Source organism: Lonchura striata, chromosome 29 (genome assembly GCF_046129695.1).
Source record: "Lonchura striata isolate bLonStr1 chromosome 29, bLonStr1.mat, whole genome shotgun sequence".
Taxonomy (NCBI): domain Eukaryota; kingdom Metazoa; phylum Chordata; class Aves; order Passeriformes; family Estrildidae; genus Lonchura; species Lonchura striata.
Genome location: NC_134631.1, coordinates 2,830,100 through 2,851,619, shown reverse-complemented (window position 1 = coordinate 2,851,619; position 21,520 = coordinate 2,830,100). Strand labels below are relative to the sequence as shown.

General features: G+C 50.6%; 2 protein-coding genes across 2 annotated transcripts in view; both read right to left on the bottom strand.

The window, feature by feature from the left end:
* LOC144247629 (uncharacterized) overlaps positions 1–21,520 on the bottom strand; it is a 391,071-nt gene that overhangs the window by 70,031 nt on the left and 299,520 nt on the right. The gene's annotated exons all lie outside the window — the stretch shown is intronic.
* LOC144247620 (uncharacterized) overlaps positions 1–21,520 on the bottom strand; it is a 660,598-nt gene that overhangs the window by 587,714 nt on the left and 51,364 nt on the right. Inside the window, exon 3 of the mRNA XM_077788929.1 lies at positions 9,509–9,997. Coding sequence (XP_077645055.1) covers positions 9,509–9,997 — 489 coding nt within the window. The remainder of the gene's footprint in view (positions 1–9,508; positions 9,998–21,520) is intronic.

Genomic DNA, 21,520 nt, shown 5'->3' with positions numbered 1-21,520 from the left:
TGTAGGGCCTGGAACATCACCAGGAGCGGGGCTGGGATGTGCCCTGGGGCCTGGGACATCACCAGGAGAGGAGCTGGGATGTGCCCTGGTGCCTGGGACATCACCAGGAGCGGGGCTGGGATGTGCCCTGGTGCCTGGGACATCACCAGGAACGGGGCTGGGATGTGCTCTGGTGTCTGGGACATCCCCAGGATGCGGGGCTGGGATGTGCCCTGGTGCCTGGGACATCACCAGGAGCGGGGCTGGCTCTGATGCTCTTCGGTGCCTGGGACATGACACGGGGCGGTGCTGGCTGGGGTTTGTTTGGTGCCTGTGCAATCCCAAGGGCAGTGTCACAGCGGGGCAGCTCTCAGTGTCCCCAGCAGGTCACAGTGTCCAGGGCAGCCCGTGCCAGCGGTCACTGCGCACACGGGGCAGGCTGGGCTGGACAGGGGACGGGGCAGAAACGCTGCCCCGGGACTGGGGTCTGCCCCTGCCTCTGGGGCTCAGCCCCTGCTGGGAGCACCTTGGGCAGGGCACGGGGCTGCTGCTGGGCCAGGGGGACAGGCCGTGCCCCCTGTCCCCTGCTGCTGGGCCAGGGGGACAGGCCATGCCCCCTGTCCCCTGCTGCTGGGCCAGGAGTGTTATGGACAAATTCAATTGGGGAGGCTAATTATAGATAAATCAAGTAACAAGAATTTATTAAGCAAGCGGTATTAAGCAAAAGAACAGCGCTGGGTGGCCGGGGAGCCTCTGCTCTGCCACGGCGCGCCTTCCCCTTTGACTTTTTTGTTTCTATAATTATTTTTTTTTCCGGTTGACGTATTTTCTCTCGATGCACTCTGTGCCGGTGCAATTGGTTGCTGGGGGTCTTTTTTTCTGCCCTTGGTGGTCATAGGAATGAAGGCTCCTCATCTTCCTTGCAGATTGTCCTTGGCCCAAAAGTTAACTTGTATATAATTAGTTACACAGTCTTCTATGCTAGTTGCATTCCCTACTCAGTTCAAATTCTTATCTTCTTTAATGCTTGTTTTGATGAACAAAGACCTTTTTATTTATTACAGTCCCCCCTTTTTCTCTTTACCAATTTGTTCATTAAAATGCTTTAACTCTTGGTAGCTTAAGACCAGGGTTTCATCTACTCCTAAGTCCCTGGGCAATGTTTCCTACCTATCTCTAATAAGCATTAGATGAGCTGCCTCTAGTCTTCCCTTTACAATGTCTATGATTTTATTAAAAATGTAAGGTCTGAAAGTTAAACTTAGTAACAACAATATTACGGGACCTGCAATCTCCCTTATACAGAATTTCTCCTTGAGTGCCATACCCTGGAGTTTTGCACCCCTCAGGGTACCATGAGACCTTTAAAAATTTATCTGGATGGGTGACAGCCAAGGCGGTTGCTATGGTTCCATAGCCCCAATACTCACACAGATATTCCCCAGGATAATGACAATATCCCCTCCCAGGATTGGAACCAGGACACCAATAGGTAGCCTGGAGTTCAGGTTTACTCCATCCCCACATAGAGTTTACCAAGTCTTTGTTAGTAACAAAAAATGGGAGCTACAGTGGTGGCATTATGCTTAACAACTTTCCCTTGTTTTGGTCAGAGTCCAATTAAATGGCTGGTGTGCATAGTCCCCTTGTACAGGCCAGGTACAACATATAACTAATAGGCACAGGATTTGCCAGCAAGGGTGGAATCCAAACCGCCCCAGGGTTTGATTATCATTATCTCCCCATTCCCAGTGTTTGTTTTGACATGTTATTGTCGGGCTCACCTTTACCCTTGGGAGATCAGTATCCTTGAGGCAGTTCTTGAAATACTTTGAATTGTCCCAGTCTGAGGGCTCTTTCCTCCACCACTTCTCATCCCTCTGCCTCGCTCGCCGACTCGGTTGCTCCGGGCCGTGAGGCGCACCATCTTCTCGGAGCAAGGATATTCTTCAGGAGGACCCAAACTCTGTTTTTGTTGCCTCTTTTTGAATGATTCCCAGCTTTTATCCTTCACTTGAGGTGAGTCACACTGAATCCCAGGTAAAGTTTTCCAGCAATTCCCTTTGATAATTTGAACAATTAGGGGAATTGGTTCATTGGAGTGGAAACAACAATTTTCAGGCCTAGCCCCCTTAGTAAACACCTCCCACCACTCTTGGATTCCCTTGGTAGGGTCCCGTTCTCTTCTCCAATCCTTAGGCCTGACTCTGTCAGTTCTCTTTCTAACTGATAACACCTTTACAAATACCCCTAGGAGGAGTGCCTCTGTAACTATGGACCCACCACCGTTCCTGCAAATTTTACAAATAGAGCATACAAAAGGGTAACAATCACAATCCTTCTTTGTACAATATACTCTAAAATCATTAGTTATAGGATATCCATAGTCCAATATCTCACTCTACCAGCTGGTTCGTACAATTCTTACTGAGTCCATTCAGTCCATTTAAATGTGACCTTGAGGTCCCCGGGCTGGCTGGTTATTCTCCAGGGCTCTTGGGCAGCAGCAGGAATCGCTCCCTTTATTCGGCTCGCATGGGTCCACCCCTTCTCGGCGGTTCTGCCTGCAGTTTCTGTAGTTAGTAAAACAACACAGGGGCCTTCCCAATTTGGGGTTAGTGAGGTTTCTTTCTAGGTTTTTTATTAACACCTTATCACCTGGATTTATATTATGGATTTCTAGGTCTAAAGGAGGTTGTTGCACTAGTAACCCAGCTCTTCTAAGCCCTTCCCGAGCCTTCACAAGTTGCATGACAAATTAGTTAATTTGTTGATTACTTATTTCAGGGTGATCTAGAGGAGAATCCATGTCATAAGGCATCCCATAAAGCATTTCAAATGGAGAAATTCAAATATTGGTTCTGGCTGAGTTCTTATATTTAACAAGGCTAAAGGTAAACATTTTTACCCAAGAAAACTGTGTTTTATACATCAATTTAGTTAGTTGTTTCTTAATTTTCCCATTTACCCTTTCCACTTTACCTGAGCTTTGTGGATGACAGGGAGTATGATATTGCCACTTTGTTCCTAGAGCTGTAACTACTTCTTGAATTATTTTGGAGGCAAAGTGTGGCCCTCTGTCTGAGTCTATTACTTCTGCTAGTTCATAGCGGGGGATTATCTCTTCTAATAGTATTTTTACTACTGTTTGTGTAGTTGCCCTGGAGGTAGGGAATGCCTCTACAAAGTGAGTCAAGTGATTTATTATCACCAATAAGTGTTTATACCTTCCTACTTCAGGCAAATCAGTAAAATCTATTTGAATGTGGGAAAATGGTCTATGTGCCAATTCCCGTCTCCCCCATTTCCCACACCACTCAGGATTTCTCACACCTGGGTCTACTCCTGGGTCAGGGGTCTCTTCAGCCCCTCTAGAAATCTCAGCCCTCATTCTAGAGAGACTGCAGACTGTAGAGAGAAAGCTTACCAGATTAAACACATTAAACATGGTCTCTTTAACAGTCAGGGGAAACGGAACATTCTCTAATCGGGAGCTGAGAGATTCAGAGGAGAAGAAGGAAAGCAATGGCTGAAAAGCCTCAACCCCTGCTTCCCCTCTAACAAACTGGCTGCACAACCATGACCATGAGCCATGCATTCCTGGAACAGACTTCAGCACCTTCATAAACCCCTGAAAGCCATTACACCCAAGCCCAGCCCAATGGATATTCTGCTCAGTGCCCTTCTACTACAAAAACTACATATTAGGGACAATACCGGAGCTATTCCTGAATAAGAAAATAAACCTAGGGACCATAGAGGGATTAAGATCTCAAAAAACCCTAGGGACCAGAAACACATACAGGCCTCCACTCTAAAAGACACTATGAATTCAAACAACATAGCCAGTAACTGCTCAATACTAACACAAAATAATTGGAACCAAAATATGATTAGAACAGGTTGGGTTTTTTTTTTTTCACTCTCTCCAGCCACGAAATGGGCAGCAAAATATTTGTCCTAGTCTAGGGCAAATTTGGGAGAAAAACCTCTGGAAGGAGCCCCCAGAAAACAAACCCCCACGGCCCCTCCCAACACCCCTGATTTGGGAAGAATTTTCTCTGAGAGAAGTGGAAAAGAACCTGTTTATTTAACAAACAAAACCCTTCCCAGCACTATAAAAATGAACAACACCAGATGACAACAAAACTCTTTCACCACTCTGAAGAGATGACAAATCCAGAAAGTCTCTCCTGGGGGTGGTCACCCGGGTCTGGGCACTGGGGATTGCTCTGGGCACTGGGGATGGCTGCTGCAGATCACAGAGCGCAGGCTCCCGGTGCTCCTCGGGGTTCCCAGGTCCCAGTCCAGAGCAGGTTGGATGGTATTCAGAAGAAGGAAAGGGAAAGAAACAGTCCACGGAAAGAATTGGACTGCTTAGCTAAATTAATTTAAAAAGCAAAGGCAAAAGAAGAAGCACGCAAAAAAAGCAAAGCAAAGCAAGCAAAAGCCAGCAAGCAAAGCAAAGCAAGCCAGCACTGGCCTCTTCTAGACAGCAGACCATGGGGGGAGGTGAGCAGGCTGATAACAAGGCAAAACAAACCTTCACTTTCAGAGTCAGTTCTGAGAGCACAGAACAGAATATCAAACATAAACAGAACACACGATTGGAGATACAAACACCATAACATCACCCTTGGACATTCCACCCCTTATCTCTGTATCTTCAACATCATGTAAAAACTTCATCAAGTAAAAACTTCTTTCACTTACTCATACACATTTCTTTCTATTTCACTTGCTCAAACCTTTGTCACTTACACATTTCCTTCTGTCTCATGTCTGTGTGTTTTCGTGCACAGACACTGGCAGTAACATCCAGCAAACAGTGATATTTGCACATGAGTCTCACCCCACAATCAGATCCCCCTGAGGTACACATCGTGCTGTTCCATCTCTCTGCATTATCCACCATGTACAACCTGGTCCCTGAGCAAAGACAATCCCACAAATGGGTTTGTCTGTACTCAAGGCAGAATTGATCCACACTGATTTCCCTAACAAACCTCTGACATGTGCCACTGGGACTTTATCTCCATCTACTATATTCAGGGGCTCAGACTGGGCAGGACCTGCTCGATTGGTGGAACCTCGGCTGTTAACTAACCAGGTGGCCTTTGCTAAATGTTGCTCCCAATTTTTGAAAGATCCCCCACCCAATGCTTTTAAGGTGGCTTTTAACAGTCCATTGTGCCTCTCCACTCTGCCTGCAGCTGGTGCATGGTAGGGGATGTGGCACACCCACTCAATGCCATGTTCCCTTGCCCAGGTGTTGATAAGGCTGTTCTTGAAATGAGTCCCATGGTCTGACTCAATCCTCTCAGGGGTACCATGCCTCCACAGGACCTGCTTTTCAAGGCCCAGGATGGTGTTACGGGCTGTAGCATGAGACACAGGGTAGCTTTCCAACCATCCAGTGGTGGCTTTTACCATTGTGAGCACGTAGCACTTGCCTTGGCGTGTCGGGGCAGTGTGATGTGGTCAATCTGCCAGGCCTCCCCATACTTGTACTTGGACCCCTGCCCACCATACCACAGGGGCTTCACCCGCTTGGCCTGTTTGATGGCAGCACAGGTCTCACAGTCATGGATCACCTGAGAAATACTGTCCATGGTTAGATCCACCCCTCTGTCTCGTGCCCACTTGTAGGTGGCATCTCTGCCCTGATGGCCTGAGGCATCACTGGCCCATTGTGCTCATCGCAACAGCCACTGGTTGAGGCTCACATTCTGGTTTAGCTGCTGGCTCAGGCTCACAGTCTGGTTTAGCTGCTGGCTTAGGCTCACAGTCTGGTTTAGCTGATGGCTTAGGCTCCCTGTCTGGTTTAGCTGCTGGCTTCCAGCCGGGGGTGTTGGCTGCAGCCTGAGTGACTGGGATAGCTGCTGATTTATCTCCCTGCCCCCCTTCCTCTGTCTGCTGCCCTACAGTATGTAGCAGGGTATCATAAGCACATGCCAGGGCCCAGCTCACTGCAATGATCTTTTTCTCCTTAGACTTATCATGGCATTTATCTTTCAGGTACTCTGCCACCGCAGCTGGATTCTGAATTTGTTCACATGTTCTTGAGTTCTCTCATATCTCCTGAATTGAGACGTACCTCCACATAACCTAGTCCCAGAATTTGGGTTGATTGTCCATGCTGACCAACACTGGGGTTAGGGATCATTCCCAAAGCTACTTCTCTTCATGGATATAGGGCTTGCCCTTCCCTTTCTCTTTCCCCCCTTGTTAGACTACGAGTAATGCAGTGATTTTCCTCAGGGACCGGCTCTGGGATTTCTACCTCTTGGTTATCAAAATCGCCCCCTTGATCTAAATCGGGGTAGACTGTGGGTGGTGCTGGTGGGGGTGGAGGAGGAGGAGGTATGTATGGTAGAGGGGGTGCAGTTGGAACTTCCTCAGGCTTTTTATTTTTCTTTTTCCCTCCCTGGGTGCTTAAGGCAAAAGGTTTTGCTCCTGTTTCCCCCACTATCCAGAGAGCAGCATACTTGCTCTCTTCCATATCAAAAGGTTCTTTGGAGTTTACATAAATGTTTAATGCCTGGCAAATCCAGTCCTTGAAGTTTCCAAACACTGGCCAAAATAAATTATCACTACAGATTTGTTTTCCTCCCCATTCTTTTATACAATAATGTATTATTTTGCCACAGCCTTCCCTTTCCTTGAAGGATATTCATCCCAATATTTTATCATTAGACCTAACGGACTGTCAGGGGGGATCTGGGGAAGCGTTACTGGGGTCCCTGTCCCCATGGAAGCAGAGGGCTTGCTTTTCCTCTGTCCCATCTCCCAGGACACCTTCAGGCACACACACACTCGCGGCCCCTGTTGGTGCCCAGCCCCTCGCGGGCTCTGCAAACCGCACTACTCAGAGCTCTGCCCGTGCCTCGTCCTACAAGGACGTCTCACGCGTTATGTCCTGGGATCCCAGCCCAACGCAGCGGATCCCCACTTTTATACTCACGCTGTCCTGCGTCTTCGCCCGGCTTCGTGCACAAAGATTACGGGGTTACCGGGATCCCTTGTGCTCAATACCGAATTTGGGTTCGTCGGTAAGGGTCTGGGAAGGAAAAGCCTGCACCAGGGCCGCTGCAGAGGCAGCGGGGCGCCTCCCTGATTAGGAATTCCCACCCGTTCACCCTTATCCGAGTCACGGCACCAAATTTGTTATGGACAAATTCAACTGGAGAGGCTAATTATAGATAAATCAATTAACAAGAATTTATTAAGCAAGCAGTATTAAGCAAAAGAACAGTGCTGGGCAGCCAGGGAGCCTCTGCTCTGCCACGGAGCACCTTCCCCCTTTGACCTTTTTGTTTTTATAGTCCCATTTTCTTTCGGGTTGATGTATTTTCTCTCAATGCACTCTGTGCCAGTGCAATTGGTTGCTGGGGGGTCTTTCTTTCCCTTGGGGCCCTTGGGGGTCATAGGAATGAAGGCTCCTCATCTTCCTTGCAGATTGTCCTTGGCCTAAAATTTAACTTGTATATAATTAGTTACACAGTCTTCTATGCTAATTGCATTACCTACTCAGTTCAAATTCTTATCTCCTTTAACACTCATTTTGATGAACAAAGACCATTTTATTTATTACACCCACTCTCTCCCAGTGCCCCCCAGCGTGTCCATCTCTCTGCTGCCCTCGAGCTCCTGGCCCAGCCCCGGCCGCCTGCTCCCATCCAGCTGAGGTGGTTCCAGGGCCAGCAGGAGCTCTCTGTGGTGGCCACGGACATGGTCCCCAACGGGGACTGGACCCACCAGCTCCTGGTGCTGCTGGAAACCCCAACCCGGGCCAGGCTCACCTCCACCTGCCAGGTGGAGCATGTCAGCCTGGAGCACCCCCTGAGTTGGAACTGGGGTACAGGGGAGGAATTGGGGGTGCTGGGAGAGCCACTGGGATGTGCTGGGAGCACCTGGGAGGGAATTGGAGAGAGCCTGGTTTCAACTGGGAGAGGAGATTGTGGGTTTGGAAGGGCTAAGAAGGGGTTTGAAGGATAATGGGGAGGGTGGGATGGGGTTCTGAGGGTCCTGGTGGGCACTGGGAAGGGACTGGGAGAGGATTTGGGGGTCCTGGGGCAGTGGGGGCGACTGGAAGGAGGCTGTGGGATCTTGAGAGGGACAGGAGGGGCTTTGGTGGGTCCTGGGGAGGTCAGGAAGGGATCAAGAGGGAGGTTTCAGGGGATCCTGACTGGGCTGGGAGTGATGAGGATGGTGGTTGGAGGGGTTTTGGGTGTCTATGAGAGTTTTTGGGAGATCCTGACCCCTGTGGAAACTCCAGAGATGCTGCTGGATGCTGCCGCAGCAAGATGCTGACAGGAACTGGAGACTCCCGAGTTGGGTTTTGTCTTCCTGGCACTGGGGATCGGGTTCTACCTGCGCAAGAGAGTCTGCGGGGTCCCGTGAGTCATGTCCCCCCTCCTCTGGAATGTGTGTGCTACGCTGGGCCCCCAGCCCGGTGTCACCCCCTTTTCTCTGCCCACAGAGCTCCTGAGCCGCCGGCGGCCGCAGCCGCTCCCCGAGGCCTGGAGCCCAGTCGGGAACCCACCCTCCATCATGATGCTGATTTTGGGGGGGTCCTGTGTCTCCAGACCTGCTGTCACTCGGCCCCTGCCCCCTGCTCCCAGTGTTCCCAGTAAAGCTTCCCAGTTAAACCCAGCCCAGTTCATGGGGGCACTGGGGAGGGACTTGGGGGGACCCCACGGCGGGGCCGGCCCTGGGCAGGGAGGGCGGGTCCAGGTGGGGAACACTGCCTGCTGCGGGTCTGCCCGGCAACTGGTGAGTCATCAGCCCCGCTCGCTCTCATTGGCTGACTCTTCTCCACCGCGTTCTCTCATTGGCTGAGGAGAGGCCCGGCAGTGCAGAGAAGGAACGGGAGAGATCCCGCCCCGAGCACCGGCACGGGGACAACAGACCCGGCCTGGGCACAGGGAGGGAATTTATTACCAACCAAACCACGGCAGCACCAGGAGAAGGGAAAGAAATCCCTCCAGCACCTTCCCCCACCCAACGGGGATCACCCACAACAGGGTTATCCACCATGGAGAGACGGGGACATCGGAGTTTAGAACAAAGCCAATTATATTAAGTGTACCAGGTGTTTATACAGGGATTGACTTGTATGGTGCTTATAGAGGGCTCTGTTTTTGGTAACAATTTCCCATTGGTTACACATTCTTCGTGACATCCAGTAACCTGGGAACATTTATCTTATCACAAAGTCTCACAGCATTTTTTCTGGTCACTTCTTGCCCAGGGAGACTTAAACTGTGTCTGTGTCTAATACAGTTTCTGCTCAGTCAGGCCTCAGATATCGGGCCCCTTTATCAGCTCCACTGCTTTACTCTCTGTTTTATTCCCCATACAGGGGCACCAGGGCTCTGCCCAACGAGGGTCACTGGGGATCATCCAGGCCGGATCCTCCCTGGGGGGATGGAGATGCAGCAGCACACCAAGCTCTTCCCTCACTCTCTTCCCTCACTCCAAGCTCTTCCCTCACTCGGGGCACTCACGGGGCTTCCCTTAGTGGTGCCTCCGTTGGTGCTGGGTCAAGTGAGAGCTCTGTGAGAAGCCCTTCCCACACTTCCCACACTCGTAGGGCCTCTCCCCGGTGTGGATGCGCCGGTGCACGGTGAGGTGGGAGTTTTCCTTGAAGCCCTTCCCACAGTCGGGGCAGCGGTAGGGCCTCTCCTCTGTGTGAATCCGCTCATGTCTGAGGAAATCGGAGCTGGTCTGAAACCCCTTCCCACACTGGGGACACTCGTAGGGCCTCTCCCCAGTGTGGATGCACTGGTGTGCTCGCAGGTGTGAGCTCCGCCCAAAGCTCTTCCCACATTCCAAGCACTCATAGGGCCGCTCCCCAGTGTGGACCACCTGGTGATTGATCAGGCCAGACCTGTCTATGAAGCCCTTCCCACACTTCCCACACTCGTAGGGCCTCTCCCCGGTGTGGATGCGCCGGTGCACGGTGAGGTTGGAGTTGTGCTTGAAGCCCTTCCCGCAGTCGGGGCAGCAGTAGGGCCTCTCCTCTGTGTGACTCCGCTCATGTCTGAGGAGATGGGATCTGGTCCGAAACCTCTTCCCACACTCCCCACACTCGTAGAGCCTCTCCCCAGTGTGGATCCTCTGGTGCTCGATCAGGTTGGATCTCCAGCTGAAACCCTTCCCACATTCCAAGCACTTGTGGGGCTTCTCCCTGCCATGAGGCTTCTCCACCAGCTCCGAGCTCCACCTGGATCTCTGCCCGCCTTCCTGGCTCAGGGGGGCTCTTTCCTCCCCGCAGCTCCCTGGGCTGGGTTTGCAGCTCCTCCTCCTGCAGCATCTCCGGGGCTTTTCCTCCTCCTCCATCCAGCCACGCCCTGGCAATGATAAATCCTGGTTTGAGGGAAAAACAAGAGGGGAGCACCTTGGACTGGAGGTTCCTCCTTGCCCAAGTTCATCTCAGGAAGTCATTGGGAATCTTGTGTCTGTAAGAACATACAAAACACCAAGTTTCAGCCCAAAAATCCCACAAACTTCAAGACACAGATGAAGCTCAGAAACACCAAGATTCACCCTGTGAAAATCATGGATCCATCTCCATAGTCACCTGCTGCATGTGGGGGGAGCAATGCTACTGGGGCTGGGGGGACACTGCAAGTAGAAGGAGTGGAGGAACCTTCTGCTGCTTCCTCTTTCTGCTCCTCCTCCTCTTGTGTCTCTACTCTTCCTCACACTCCTCTTTCTCCTGCTATTCCTCCTTCTCCTGCACAATCCCACCTTCTCCTGCCATGTCCATCGTTTGACCATTCTGTTCCTCAAGCCTGCTTCTCCTTCCCCTCTCCTCCTGCCCCCAGGCCCAGCACCCACTGCCGGCTCCCTCTTGCCCCCACACCCACAGCATCCCAGCGCAGGGGCAGGGATGGAGCTGGGGCAGGTCGGGCTGGGGCAGCGCTGGGCTCTCGGCCGCTCCCGCCCGCACTCGGTCCCCACTGCAGCCGCTCCCGCCAGGACAGCGCGGGGGGGCCCGGCCTTGGCGCTGCCCCACTCCCACCTCCCCAAATTCCCCTCGCGGGGCCATGGGGCCGAGGGGGGGCGCAGGTGGGTCCAGGTGGGGAACGCGGGGAGCTGCGAGTCTGCCTGGCAACTGGTGAGTCATCAGCGCCGCGGGCTCTGATTGGCTGAGCTCTGCCCGAGCCCTGGGGCTGCAGCACAGAGGGGACACCCTGCTCCAGGGGGGATGTCCCACAAACGGGGGACCCCATGGAAGGAACCACAGGAAAGTGTCTTTACAAACAGATGCTCTGAAGCTGCTCGGAGATAGTACCAGGGACCTGTTCATAAGGAAGAGACAGGAGAAGCCATCGGTTTCAGGAAATAAGTGATGACACAGACTGCTGCTCAGACAAGGTCCTACTCTATTCATGAACTTCCAGAAACATAAAAAAGCCTTAACAGAGCCATGAATATCGTTTGCCATATAGAAGTGGGGTGTATATGAAGGGGGAATATAGAAGGTGGATTGGTAAGTCTGTACCTCTCAAGTGCTTCAGCCAATGAGGAAAGCAGAGGGAGATGTGGCCAGGAGAATTAGGATGTAAAGGAGGCTGTGTGCTCCAACAATTGGAGATAACCCATCGGGAATGTCCAAAGGCCTTTCCCATTTTTTGGAATTAAATTACTTCTACAGGACTCCTCTGTCTGCTTTGTGGACAGAATTCTCTGCTGATGTCAATTTTCCCGCACACCCTGGGGCTCATCCCAAATTCCTTCCACCCTCCGGGGCGGCGGGCAGGGAGTGCAGCTGAAGGTGCCTCACCCACTTTGGGTGATCGGCTCCCTTGGCTGGCGGCGGCACCGGGGATTGATTTGGGACCCGGGAGTGACCAGGAGACAGACGAGTGACACATCAGGGGGTCTGTGAAAGGTCAGCAGTGAGAAAGCACTGAAAAATCTCATCAGTGAGTGCCCTGGGATCTTCGGGGAGTGAACATGGAAGGGCACCCATGGAGGGGAGAAAAGGGAAAGCCAGGGAGGGGTCCTAGCCAAAGGGATGATGATCCCAAAATGTCTCTGAAGGGTCCCTTGGGAGAATACTGAGGAAGTGGAGAAGGGATTTGGACAACAGGGGATGGATGGTGTTGGTGTGCTGGGAAGGGATCAGGTGAAGGGGAGTGTGCAAAAATATGGTTCAGGCAAGAAGCAACAGGAGGAATCTATGTGGTAAGAAAAAGGATGATGGCAAAGAGGAGGAAGAGAAAAATACTCTGGATTGGGATGTTTTTGCACAGAGTCTTAACCTCACAATTTGCCAGCTAATATTTTGAAGTCCCAGTTGCCCAGACAGGAAAAGCAGGAGGTCAGGATGCCAGGGGTTTCTCTGCGCTGGCAGCGGCAGCACCGGGCGCAGAGGTGCGGCACCGGGAGCACGGGCTGGGGCCTGTGGGGAGCTGCGGGGCCGGGCCGGGGCTGTGGGGCAGCCGGGGCTCAGCGCCGGGCGCTGCCTGACCCCACCAGCCCCGGGCAGGGCCGGCAGTGGCCCCCGGCCCCCAGGAGGCTGCGGGACGCCCCGGCCGCTGCCCGGCCCCGGGGAGCTGCCGGCCCTGCCCGCCGGGGGGGCCGCCTTTGGACACTGCGGCAGGACAGGCACCGGCTCTGCCACACGGGCTGGGCAGGGACCCTGAGCACAGGGGGTAACACAAAGGAACAGCTGGGAAATGCAGAGTGCACATGGAAGGATCAGGATTTGCTGTTCAGGATTTGCTTTGGGTCCCTGCAGAAAGGAAAGGTTTTGCAGAAAGCTCAGCAGCTCTCAGAGGATGAGCACCCACAGGCAGTGACCGGGGCTGCAGGAGTGGCACAAGAAGGCCCTGCAGCACTTGGGCACAAAGGCACAGCAGCTGAAGGCAAGAAGGGATGAGCAAAAGGCCAAGCTGAAGGCAAAGGCCATGGCAGAGTTCCCACAGCCCCTGAGGGATCAACCCCAGGGCCCAAGGGGGCCCCAGCACCCAGGGCATGACGGGGTCGGCCACAAGCACCTGGCAGAGGCATTGCCCTCCTGGCCAGGGCAGAGCCCACCCAAACAGCCCCTGGGAAGGACTCAGGGCTCCAGCTGCAGCCCACAAGGACACTGCAAGCACAGACAGCAGCACCCTCAGCAGGAGCAAGTCCACCCCTGCATGGACATGGATTGGCAGGGCTCTCTGAGCTCCCATCCCACCAGGGACCCACCACACTGGAGCCCTGCAGAACATTCAGGCTGGGTCTGCATCCAGAAGAGGCCTCTCCTGATGGACACAGGGGCCTCTCCATCCACCCTGAATCTTACACCTAAGGGGGGAAAATTCTAAAGGAGTGTTTTCATTATTAAGGGAATAAATGGGAAAGCTGAGCTGGTATCATTTGTTCAATCACTATTAGGAGCTGTGGAGGATAGGTTTGAAATAAACTATTTTCTTTTTCTTCCTACTCTGATTGTAATTAACTAGGAAGGAATCTGATGGTGGCATTGTAATATTGTAAAAGGTGATACAGAGGCTACTGCTGCTGTACCTTTGTGTCATATGTCTGGCAAGGCCTGTGCTGAAGGGAACCCAGAGGTGTGGGCAGCCCCATGGAAAGAGGGAAAATTTGATATGGAGCCTCTCCAAATTACTTGGAAGCAACCAGGACAAGTGGTGTCTAAAAGCAACACCCTGTTCCAGGGGAGGGAAGGAAGGGCTCACAGCCTGGTATGGAGTCCCTGCTAAAGGCAGGGCTCTTGGAGCCAGGGATGTCTCCCTACAGCACTCCTATCCTGCCAGTCAGGGAATCGGATGGCTCCAATGAGGAGGACAAGAACAAGTGGTAGACAAACAAAGCCTCTGTGAAATGGCTGAATTTTCTGGCTAAGAAAAATCTTTTGACTACTTGGTAAAAAAAAAGGCAAATGGTGGAGAAAAAGGTTAAAAATTTGGGATATATTTTGACGGAAGGTTTGTGCTTGAATGACCCAGAGTGGGTGTGGGCAATCTTAGAAGTAACACTACCCAGGAACAAAAAGGAGCTGTGACAATGGTGAGGATTAGAAAGGAATTACACAACCTGGATTGAGGATTCTCTGTTCCAGCCAGAACACTGTAGGACTTTTTAACCCCAGACAGCCTCCATGCTGTGGTATGGACAGGAGAAAGAGAGCAGAACTTGAGAAAATGAACAACCAAAAATATTGATGCCTCAGCTGTGGCTCTTCCAGACTCAGAAAAGTGTTGGGAAGGATGGATAAATATAATTATTCATAATACAGCCATGCTGAAAACAATCCTCCCTACTGGCTGGACAATACCGTTACCTACAGATAAGTCCAAAAGTCAAATAGAACTGTTCCATCTCACCCCCCAAAATGTATGGTTCACCTGTAACCCTCCCCTAAAACATCAAGTGCCTGTAACACCATTGGCCCAAGTCCTGCTCCAGCCCACCTTGAAGCCCCTGATAAGGGGTCTCCGAGGGGCCAGACGCTCTCTTGTATCTTCCCCCCTCTGAGGGACCTCCACCCTGTCCTAGAGCATCCTCTTGTCTCTCCCCTCCCCCATCCCCTCAAGCTTGCCAGGTGCTGCATCTGGCAGCTCCAAGCAAGACCTTTCTCCATCCCTAATAAACCTTATATCCCAAGAGCAACTTCAGAGATCTCTCGTCTCCATTCCCCTAAACCGTCCTGGAGCACAGTGCTCCCTACAGAAAAGAAATTGGAATTGTAGGTGAATGTTAAACAGGGACATGCCAAAGGAATCCTTGGGCCAAAATGTTTCACCCAATGGCCGGAGTGGCCTCATTGTCTGCAGAATTATGCAGCCACAGATTCAACAGAACCGAGGCCCAAAATTGATGACAACAGGATCTCCAACTGTTCCAGTCTGCCATCAAGTTCAAGCTTTGATCACCAAAAGAGCCTCGCAATGGATGAGCAATGCTCGGTTACTACGGTGTGAAACTTGTGCAGTGGCACAGGAGGATTCAGAAGTGAGGACATGTGAGAACCCCGGCCTTGCTCTGGGGTCTCATATGGTGGTGAAATTCCTCCTCCAACCCGTGCTTCCAAAGACAAACTCCACAGGCTTTAGCTGTTCGGTCTCAAGGCAGTTTATTGCTAGTTATCTAACAGATTATGTTCTTGGACTGTGGCTATTTGATCAGCGGCCTGGGCAGAGGCACACACACACACTGACATCCTCTCTCTGCTGTCTTCTTCGTCTCTCCCCCCGCCCAGGGCTGCTGCTATCTTTTATAAGATATATTATGTATAACATGTTTACAATTATTCCCCAATACCTACTACCTACGTTGCCAAGTGTTTTTCTACTCTAAACCAATCTGTGAGTGCCAACATCACCAAGAACATGGAGGTAAGGAAAAAGAAGGAGGAAGAACAGGATCAGCCCACTTTCCTCCATCTTAAAACTTCTGACCCCCATGTACAAAGTGAAAACCCCCCTGTACATGTGTTAAAACCCCCCTGTACAATACTAAAAAAATTTCCCCTCTACTTTGTAACTACTTTTACTACACTATCTAACCTTTTGTGACTGCTTGTTCCACCTCCAAAGTTGGTAATTCATTCCATGGCTCAAACTCAAAATCACAGCTGTTTTTCAGCTGTCTGCCAGGGTCTACAATGCTTCTGACCAAGGCCAGGAACCTCTAAAAATGTCTGAGAGACATTATGAGTTCCCACAAGGACAGGGGAAGGGTTTAACCCAGCCTCCTGTTTGAACAGCCCACAGAGGGGCTGGGAAGAAACCCAGCACTGCATTCAAGTGACACAGCTCCAGACCCAGCCTGGGGGAGATTCAGGAGACATTGCCTGGCCTGAGGCAGAAAATGTCTTTGTGGATGGCTCTTCAAGGGCAGCAGAAGGGAAAAGAGTTCCAAGACAAGCTGTTATTGAGGAAAGGGAATCAGACAAAGCACAGGTTACCCCCCATGGTCAGCTCAACCGGCACAGCTGTGTGTGCTTGTAAGAGCCTGGCACTGAAATGCCCTGAGCAGGAAGGCTTCAATATCTTCTGGTGACACCATCTCACCTAACAGGGGGGCAAAAGCAATTCTGATTGCTCAGCAACCACTGGATCACTTAATAAGGCATCTCTAAAAGAAGTAATTTCTATAAAAGGGATTGCGGAAACAACAGATTCAAAGAGCAGAACTCATTTTACAGGAAAGATCCTCCAGGGGCTTATGGCAGCTTTAGGAATACAATGGGACCTCTTGACCCAGAGCTCAGGCTGGGTACAAAGAATGAATGGGGAAAGAAAGAAACACCTTTGGAAGCTGGGGATAGAAACCAAGATGCCATGGGTATGGCTTTTGCCATTGGCTTGGGCAAGAAGAAGAGCCAGAGCCAGGGCAGATATTCAATTATTTCCCCTTGGAATTGACCTTGTGAATTCCTTACCCTGGGAATTCTCCACCCAGTGCAGGGTGCAGATAAGGGATGCACATTTAAAGCAGTCTGTGGCCAGAATCCTGTCTCTGGTGCAATCTCTCCCCCAGGAAGCTGGGCTGGCACAGAGCCTGCCTTGGCACTTTGCTGTTGCCAACATCCAAGCAGGACATGGGCTCTGCCTAAGGAGTGCAAAGCAGCACCACTGGTGGCCAAGTGGCGTGGCCCATGCCAAGGGGCCCCGAGGCCAGAAACAGCCGCCAGCACAGCTGAACACGGGGGGACCCCTCAGCCTGGGCTCCAGGTCTCTGCAGCCCCGGAGATTTGCACTTCCCGCCTGCAGCAGGAGGATGGGAGGCCCCCCTGAGCCTGCACTGAAGGCAGCGCAGCAGCAGCCAGGGCTCCACAGCGGGGCAAGGCCCTGGGCCTGCCCACACCTCCTCTGCTGAAATCCTCGGCCTGGCCACCCTCCTTGGGCAGCTCCAGCCACCGGGGCCAGCCCTTGTTGCCACTGCTGCAGCTTCAGTGCTCTCTGGGCCTGCACTGCCACAGCTGCTGGGGACACACCGGGACAATTCCACTTACACTCACACTCCATTAGCTGGGTTGGTGGAAAATGTAGCAAGTTTCATTAAAAAAAAAAAATTATTTCTCTACTCAGGCTTGGTTTGCCTTTGCCTTGCAGAAAGAAATTTTAAAGGTTTTGTTAAGGGCTGTTACACCACTCAATGGAGATGAGTTTAACATCTCAACCCACTGGGAATACCCCAAAAGATACCCACAAAACATCAGTGCCCAGCAGCAAACAGCAACCAACACCTACCCCAGACACTGCCCCCGGCAGAGTTAGAGGCACCTGGTCTGCAAAAGTCTGGGAAGGAAATCCAGGAGTTTGAATCTAATTTACATCAGAGGCAAAGAAATCTGGGTCCAATAGAAAACCAAATACTAAAAACTACACAACTTGGAAGCAATGAACATTAAAACCAATGGAATTAGATTGGTTCAGACTGTATATAGTTTAGGAAAAATCTAGTAAAACTCACATGTCATGGAATGATTTTCTCTGCACAGCTAGGCTGTGTGTGGATGAAATTATTTCTGTTGCACATCTTTGCCAGAACCAAGGAATGCCTTGACTCTCTAACACTAAAGATATTGTTGGAAATTTTTTTTCCCTGCAGTTTCAGAGACAAGATTACACCATGAGAATAACTTTCCATAACAATTGTCCTGGCTTGTAAAATAAGCATGTATTCTATATGCCATCTGTTGGAGGTTGGGCAGTTTTCTTATCTCTTCCAAGAACAATGTCTCCCTCTGGGGAGATATCTTCTGACAATGGACCATTGAATGACTCACTGCATGACCAGTAAAGTTACATCATCCCATTGTGAGATGCTCCACCCAGGGGGAGGAGCCAAGCACCCCTACCTGCATAAAATCAGCACTTTTTGGGACACTGAGCAGCTATTAGCTGGATTCCCAGAAAAGCAGCTCTCTTCTCTGCTGGTGTCCCAGAGGAAGACCAAGCCCAACTACTACCAGACCTTCAAAGAAAACTCCACCCTTCTAGAGATCACCAATCCAGCAGCATTTCATCTGCCACTCCAGGAAAAACAGCCACCATTTAACTAGACTACTGCCAACACCCTAACTCCTCAGGGTGTTAGGTTTCTGACTCTCACTAGTTTTGTTTGTACTAATTACATTTTTATTGTTATTCTTTTTATTTAGTTTTTCTCCTAATAAAGAACTGTTATTCCCATTCCCATATCTTTACCTAAGAGCTTTTTTTGAAATTGTGGTAATTCGGAGAGAGGGAGTTTACCTTTTCCATTTCACAAGAGGCTCTTGCCTGCTTTCACAGACTCCTGCCTTTCCAAACCAAGACAGAGCCCTTGGACAATCTTCCACCCCTGTACCTGAATTCTCCTCCCCAGGCTCAGGCCCCTGTGCCTGCACCAGCGGGGCACCCGCCTCAGCCTGCACAGGCACAGGCACCGCCGTGTAACACACAGCCCTCGGCTCCGGTGCTGCCGGACCCATCAGGTCCCTCCCAGCCCCACCTGCACCACAACAGGCAGACGATCCCGGGCACACACCTCCCACTGGGAAAACTGCTTATCCTCCAGCTAGCAGAACATGGTGCAAGACACGGAGAGAAAACCATGACGATAGTGAGGAGGAAGGGGACAGACCCAGTCTTTACCCTCTAAGAGAAGTACCAACCGCTCCCGGAGTCATTGGGTACGTAAATGTGCCGATCAATATGGGAGATGTAAGAGCTTTCAGCAAGGAAATGCGGAAATTAATGGATAATCCTCTAGGGGTGGCAGAGAGGCTGGATGAATTTTTGGGGAACATCATCTATTCATATGATGACATCTGCGCCATTCTAAGGTCGTTATTCAACGCCGAGGAACGGGACATGATACGGCAGGCTGCAATAAATGATTGAGAACACAGGAATCCCCAGGGAGGGAGTGGCACGAGAGAAAGCCTGAACAGAGGCCATCATAGAACACCCAGGCAGAGAAGGATCAGTCTAAAATGATAGGGCTAAGGAACATGGTAATACAGGGAATTTGGGGGCTGGTACCAAAGGGACAGAACATTAGTAAAGCATTGGGGGAATGCCAGGGGAGGGATGAAATACCCACCAAATGGCTGGAGAGGCTGAGAAAGAGCCTCCAAACGTATTCGGGCAACGACCCTAATTCACCTGTCGGGGGTATTCTGTTTAAAACACAATCTGTTGCTAAATCATGGGAGGACATACGGAAAAAGCTAGAAAAAAGAGAAACTTGTCAAGAGAAAAGCCTCCAAGAATTGTTAAGGGAGACACAGAAGGTTTACATGAGAAGGGATAATGAAAAATAAAAAGCACAGGCAAGGATACCTGGTGGTGGCAGTAAGGGAATGCAAAAACAGGAGCAGATACAAAATCCCGGAAAGCTGGCACAAACACAACAGCCCCAGGGAAAACCTAACCCCTCTCAGAAGAAAGGCATAAACAAACAGGTAAGCAGCCCTGAGTGCTTTTACTGTAAACAGAAAGGGCACTTCAAAAGAGACTGTAAGAAGAGAATGAAGGATGAACAGATCTTCCAGAAGGATTAGAGGTGTCAGGGGCTTTATAATTTGGGGTCCAGAACACCTGGAGAGCCCTTGATAAAATTAAAAATTAGACCCCCAAAACCAAGAATTGGTGGTTTTGGTCAATTCAGGTGCAGAAAGAACTACAGTTCAGCAACTGCCACCTGGATTTACTAAAAGCAAGGATTCAATGGTGGTCATTGGGGCTAAAGGGGAACCCTTTAAGGTACTGGTTTTAACAAATGTGGAAATAGAAAATAAGTTTTGTCTGGGGAACATAGTACTGGTAGAAGAAGCAGATTATAATTTGCTGGGGAGGGATCTAATGGTAGCTCTGGGGATAAGACTGATAGCACAGGACTCCCAGCTCACAGTAAGTTTATACAAAATAACCGCTGAGGACAAAAATGAGATAAATCCCAAAGTGTGATTTGGGAAGAGGTGGGGAGGTTAAACACTCCACTCAGGAAGAGGCGGGGAGGTTAAACATGGAGCCAATTCACACTGAGATCCAGAGACCGGAGGATCCAATCAGGATTAAACAGTACTGCATTCCCATGAAAGGCAGGAATGGACTGAAGGCTGTAATAGAAGATCTAATAAAGAAAGGCACATTGGAACTGTGCATGTCAAGACATTACACTCCTATCTTGGCAGTACAGAAGGCGGATGGTAATTACAGGCTGGTGCAAGATTTGAGGGTGGTAAATCTATTCTCTATACTCACCAAACCTATTTGGACAAGCCCTTGAAAAACTCCTAAGTGAGTTTGTGCCCGTTAAAGGGACCAAATTACTACAATACGTAGATGACCTATTGGCAGCCGGACTCAGGGAGGAGGATGTGTGGGACCATAGCACTATTAAACTTCTTAAGGGAAAAAGGGTTGAAGGTCTCAAATTGAAATTACAGTTCACAGAGCCTGAGGTCAAGTACCTAGGGCATTGGTTAACAAAAGGTAAGAAGCTGGATCTGGACAGGATAACAGGTATCATTACTTTAACCCCTCCACGAAGAAAAAAGGAGATCAGGCAGCTGCTGGGGCTTCCAGGATACTGCAGGCAATGGATCGAGGGATATAGTGAGAAGGAAAAGTTTCTTCATGAAAAGCTTATCACGGACAAGCTAAAGTAGACAGAGCAGGATGAGGAGGGTTCCAAGAAATTAAAAGAAACCCTCGCGGCAGCTCCAGAGTTGAGCCTCCCTGATGTAAAGAAACCTTTTCAGCTGTTCCTGGACATCAGTAATTACACTGCCCATGGGGTTTTATCGCGGATTGGGCAGGGGCCAAGAAGCTGGTGGGGTATGTATCAAAGCTTTTAGATCCTGTAAGCAGAGATCTTACCAAGCAATTGTAGCAGTGACAGTATTGGTGGAGGAGGCTAAGAAGGTGACTGTTACAGAATTGCTGAGAGAGAGGGCATGATTTATGTCTGGAGTGAGAATTGAGCTTCCCCTCAGTCTAGGCCACAGATTTGGGGCTTGTGAGGCCTTCCAGCCTCTGACGCAGTTAGAAATTAAGAGCTTGTGGCGCAGTTTGAAATTGTATTAAGGTGTGATGCGAAGCACTGGGCTGTCTGGGTGTAAAGTAGTATAGGTTTATAGTGTAAGGTTTAGGCCACTTTAAGACAAAGGTAAACAATGTTAGCTTGCCAATGAGAGTGCTTTGTAAACTATAAACTATATAGAAGTGTATACAACCTGCCATCTTCTCTCGAATAAATGGAGAACATTGCATTAATCATATTGGTTGGATGTGTGTTCTGTCCCGTCCAGCTTCCCGTTATCTGAGGTCCCTGGTCGCAGGTGACCGTCGGGGCATTCTGCAGCAAAAGGCTGACAAGTGGCCAACTGACGCCAGGCTCCTACAATATGAGGCTGTATTAATCCACTCCCGGGATTTGGAATTGTGAACTACCTCGGTGCAAAATCACGCGCGATTCCTGGCTGGGGAAGCCGCAGGAGTGCCTTCCCATGACTGCGCAGAAGGGGTGGAGCTGCAGATCAAAATAAGGCCAGATTTAGAAGAAGGTGAAAAATGGTTTG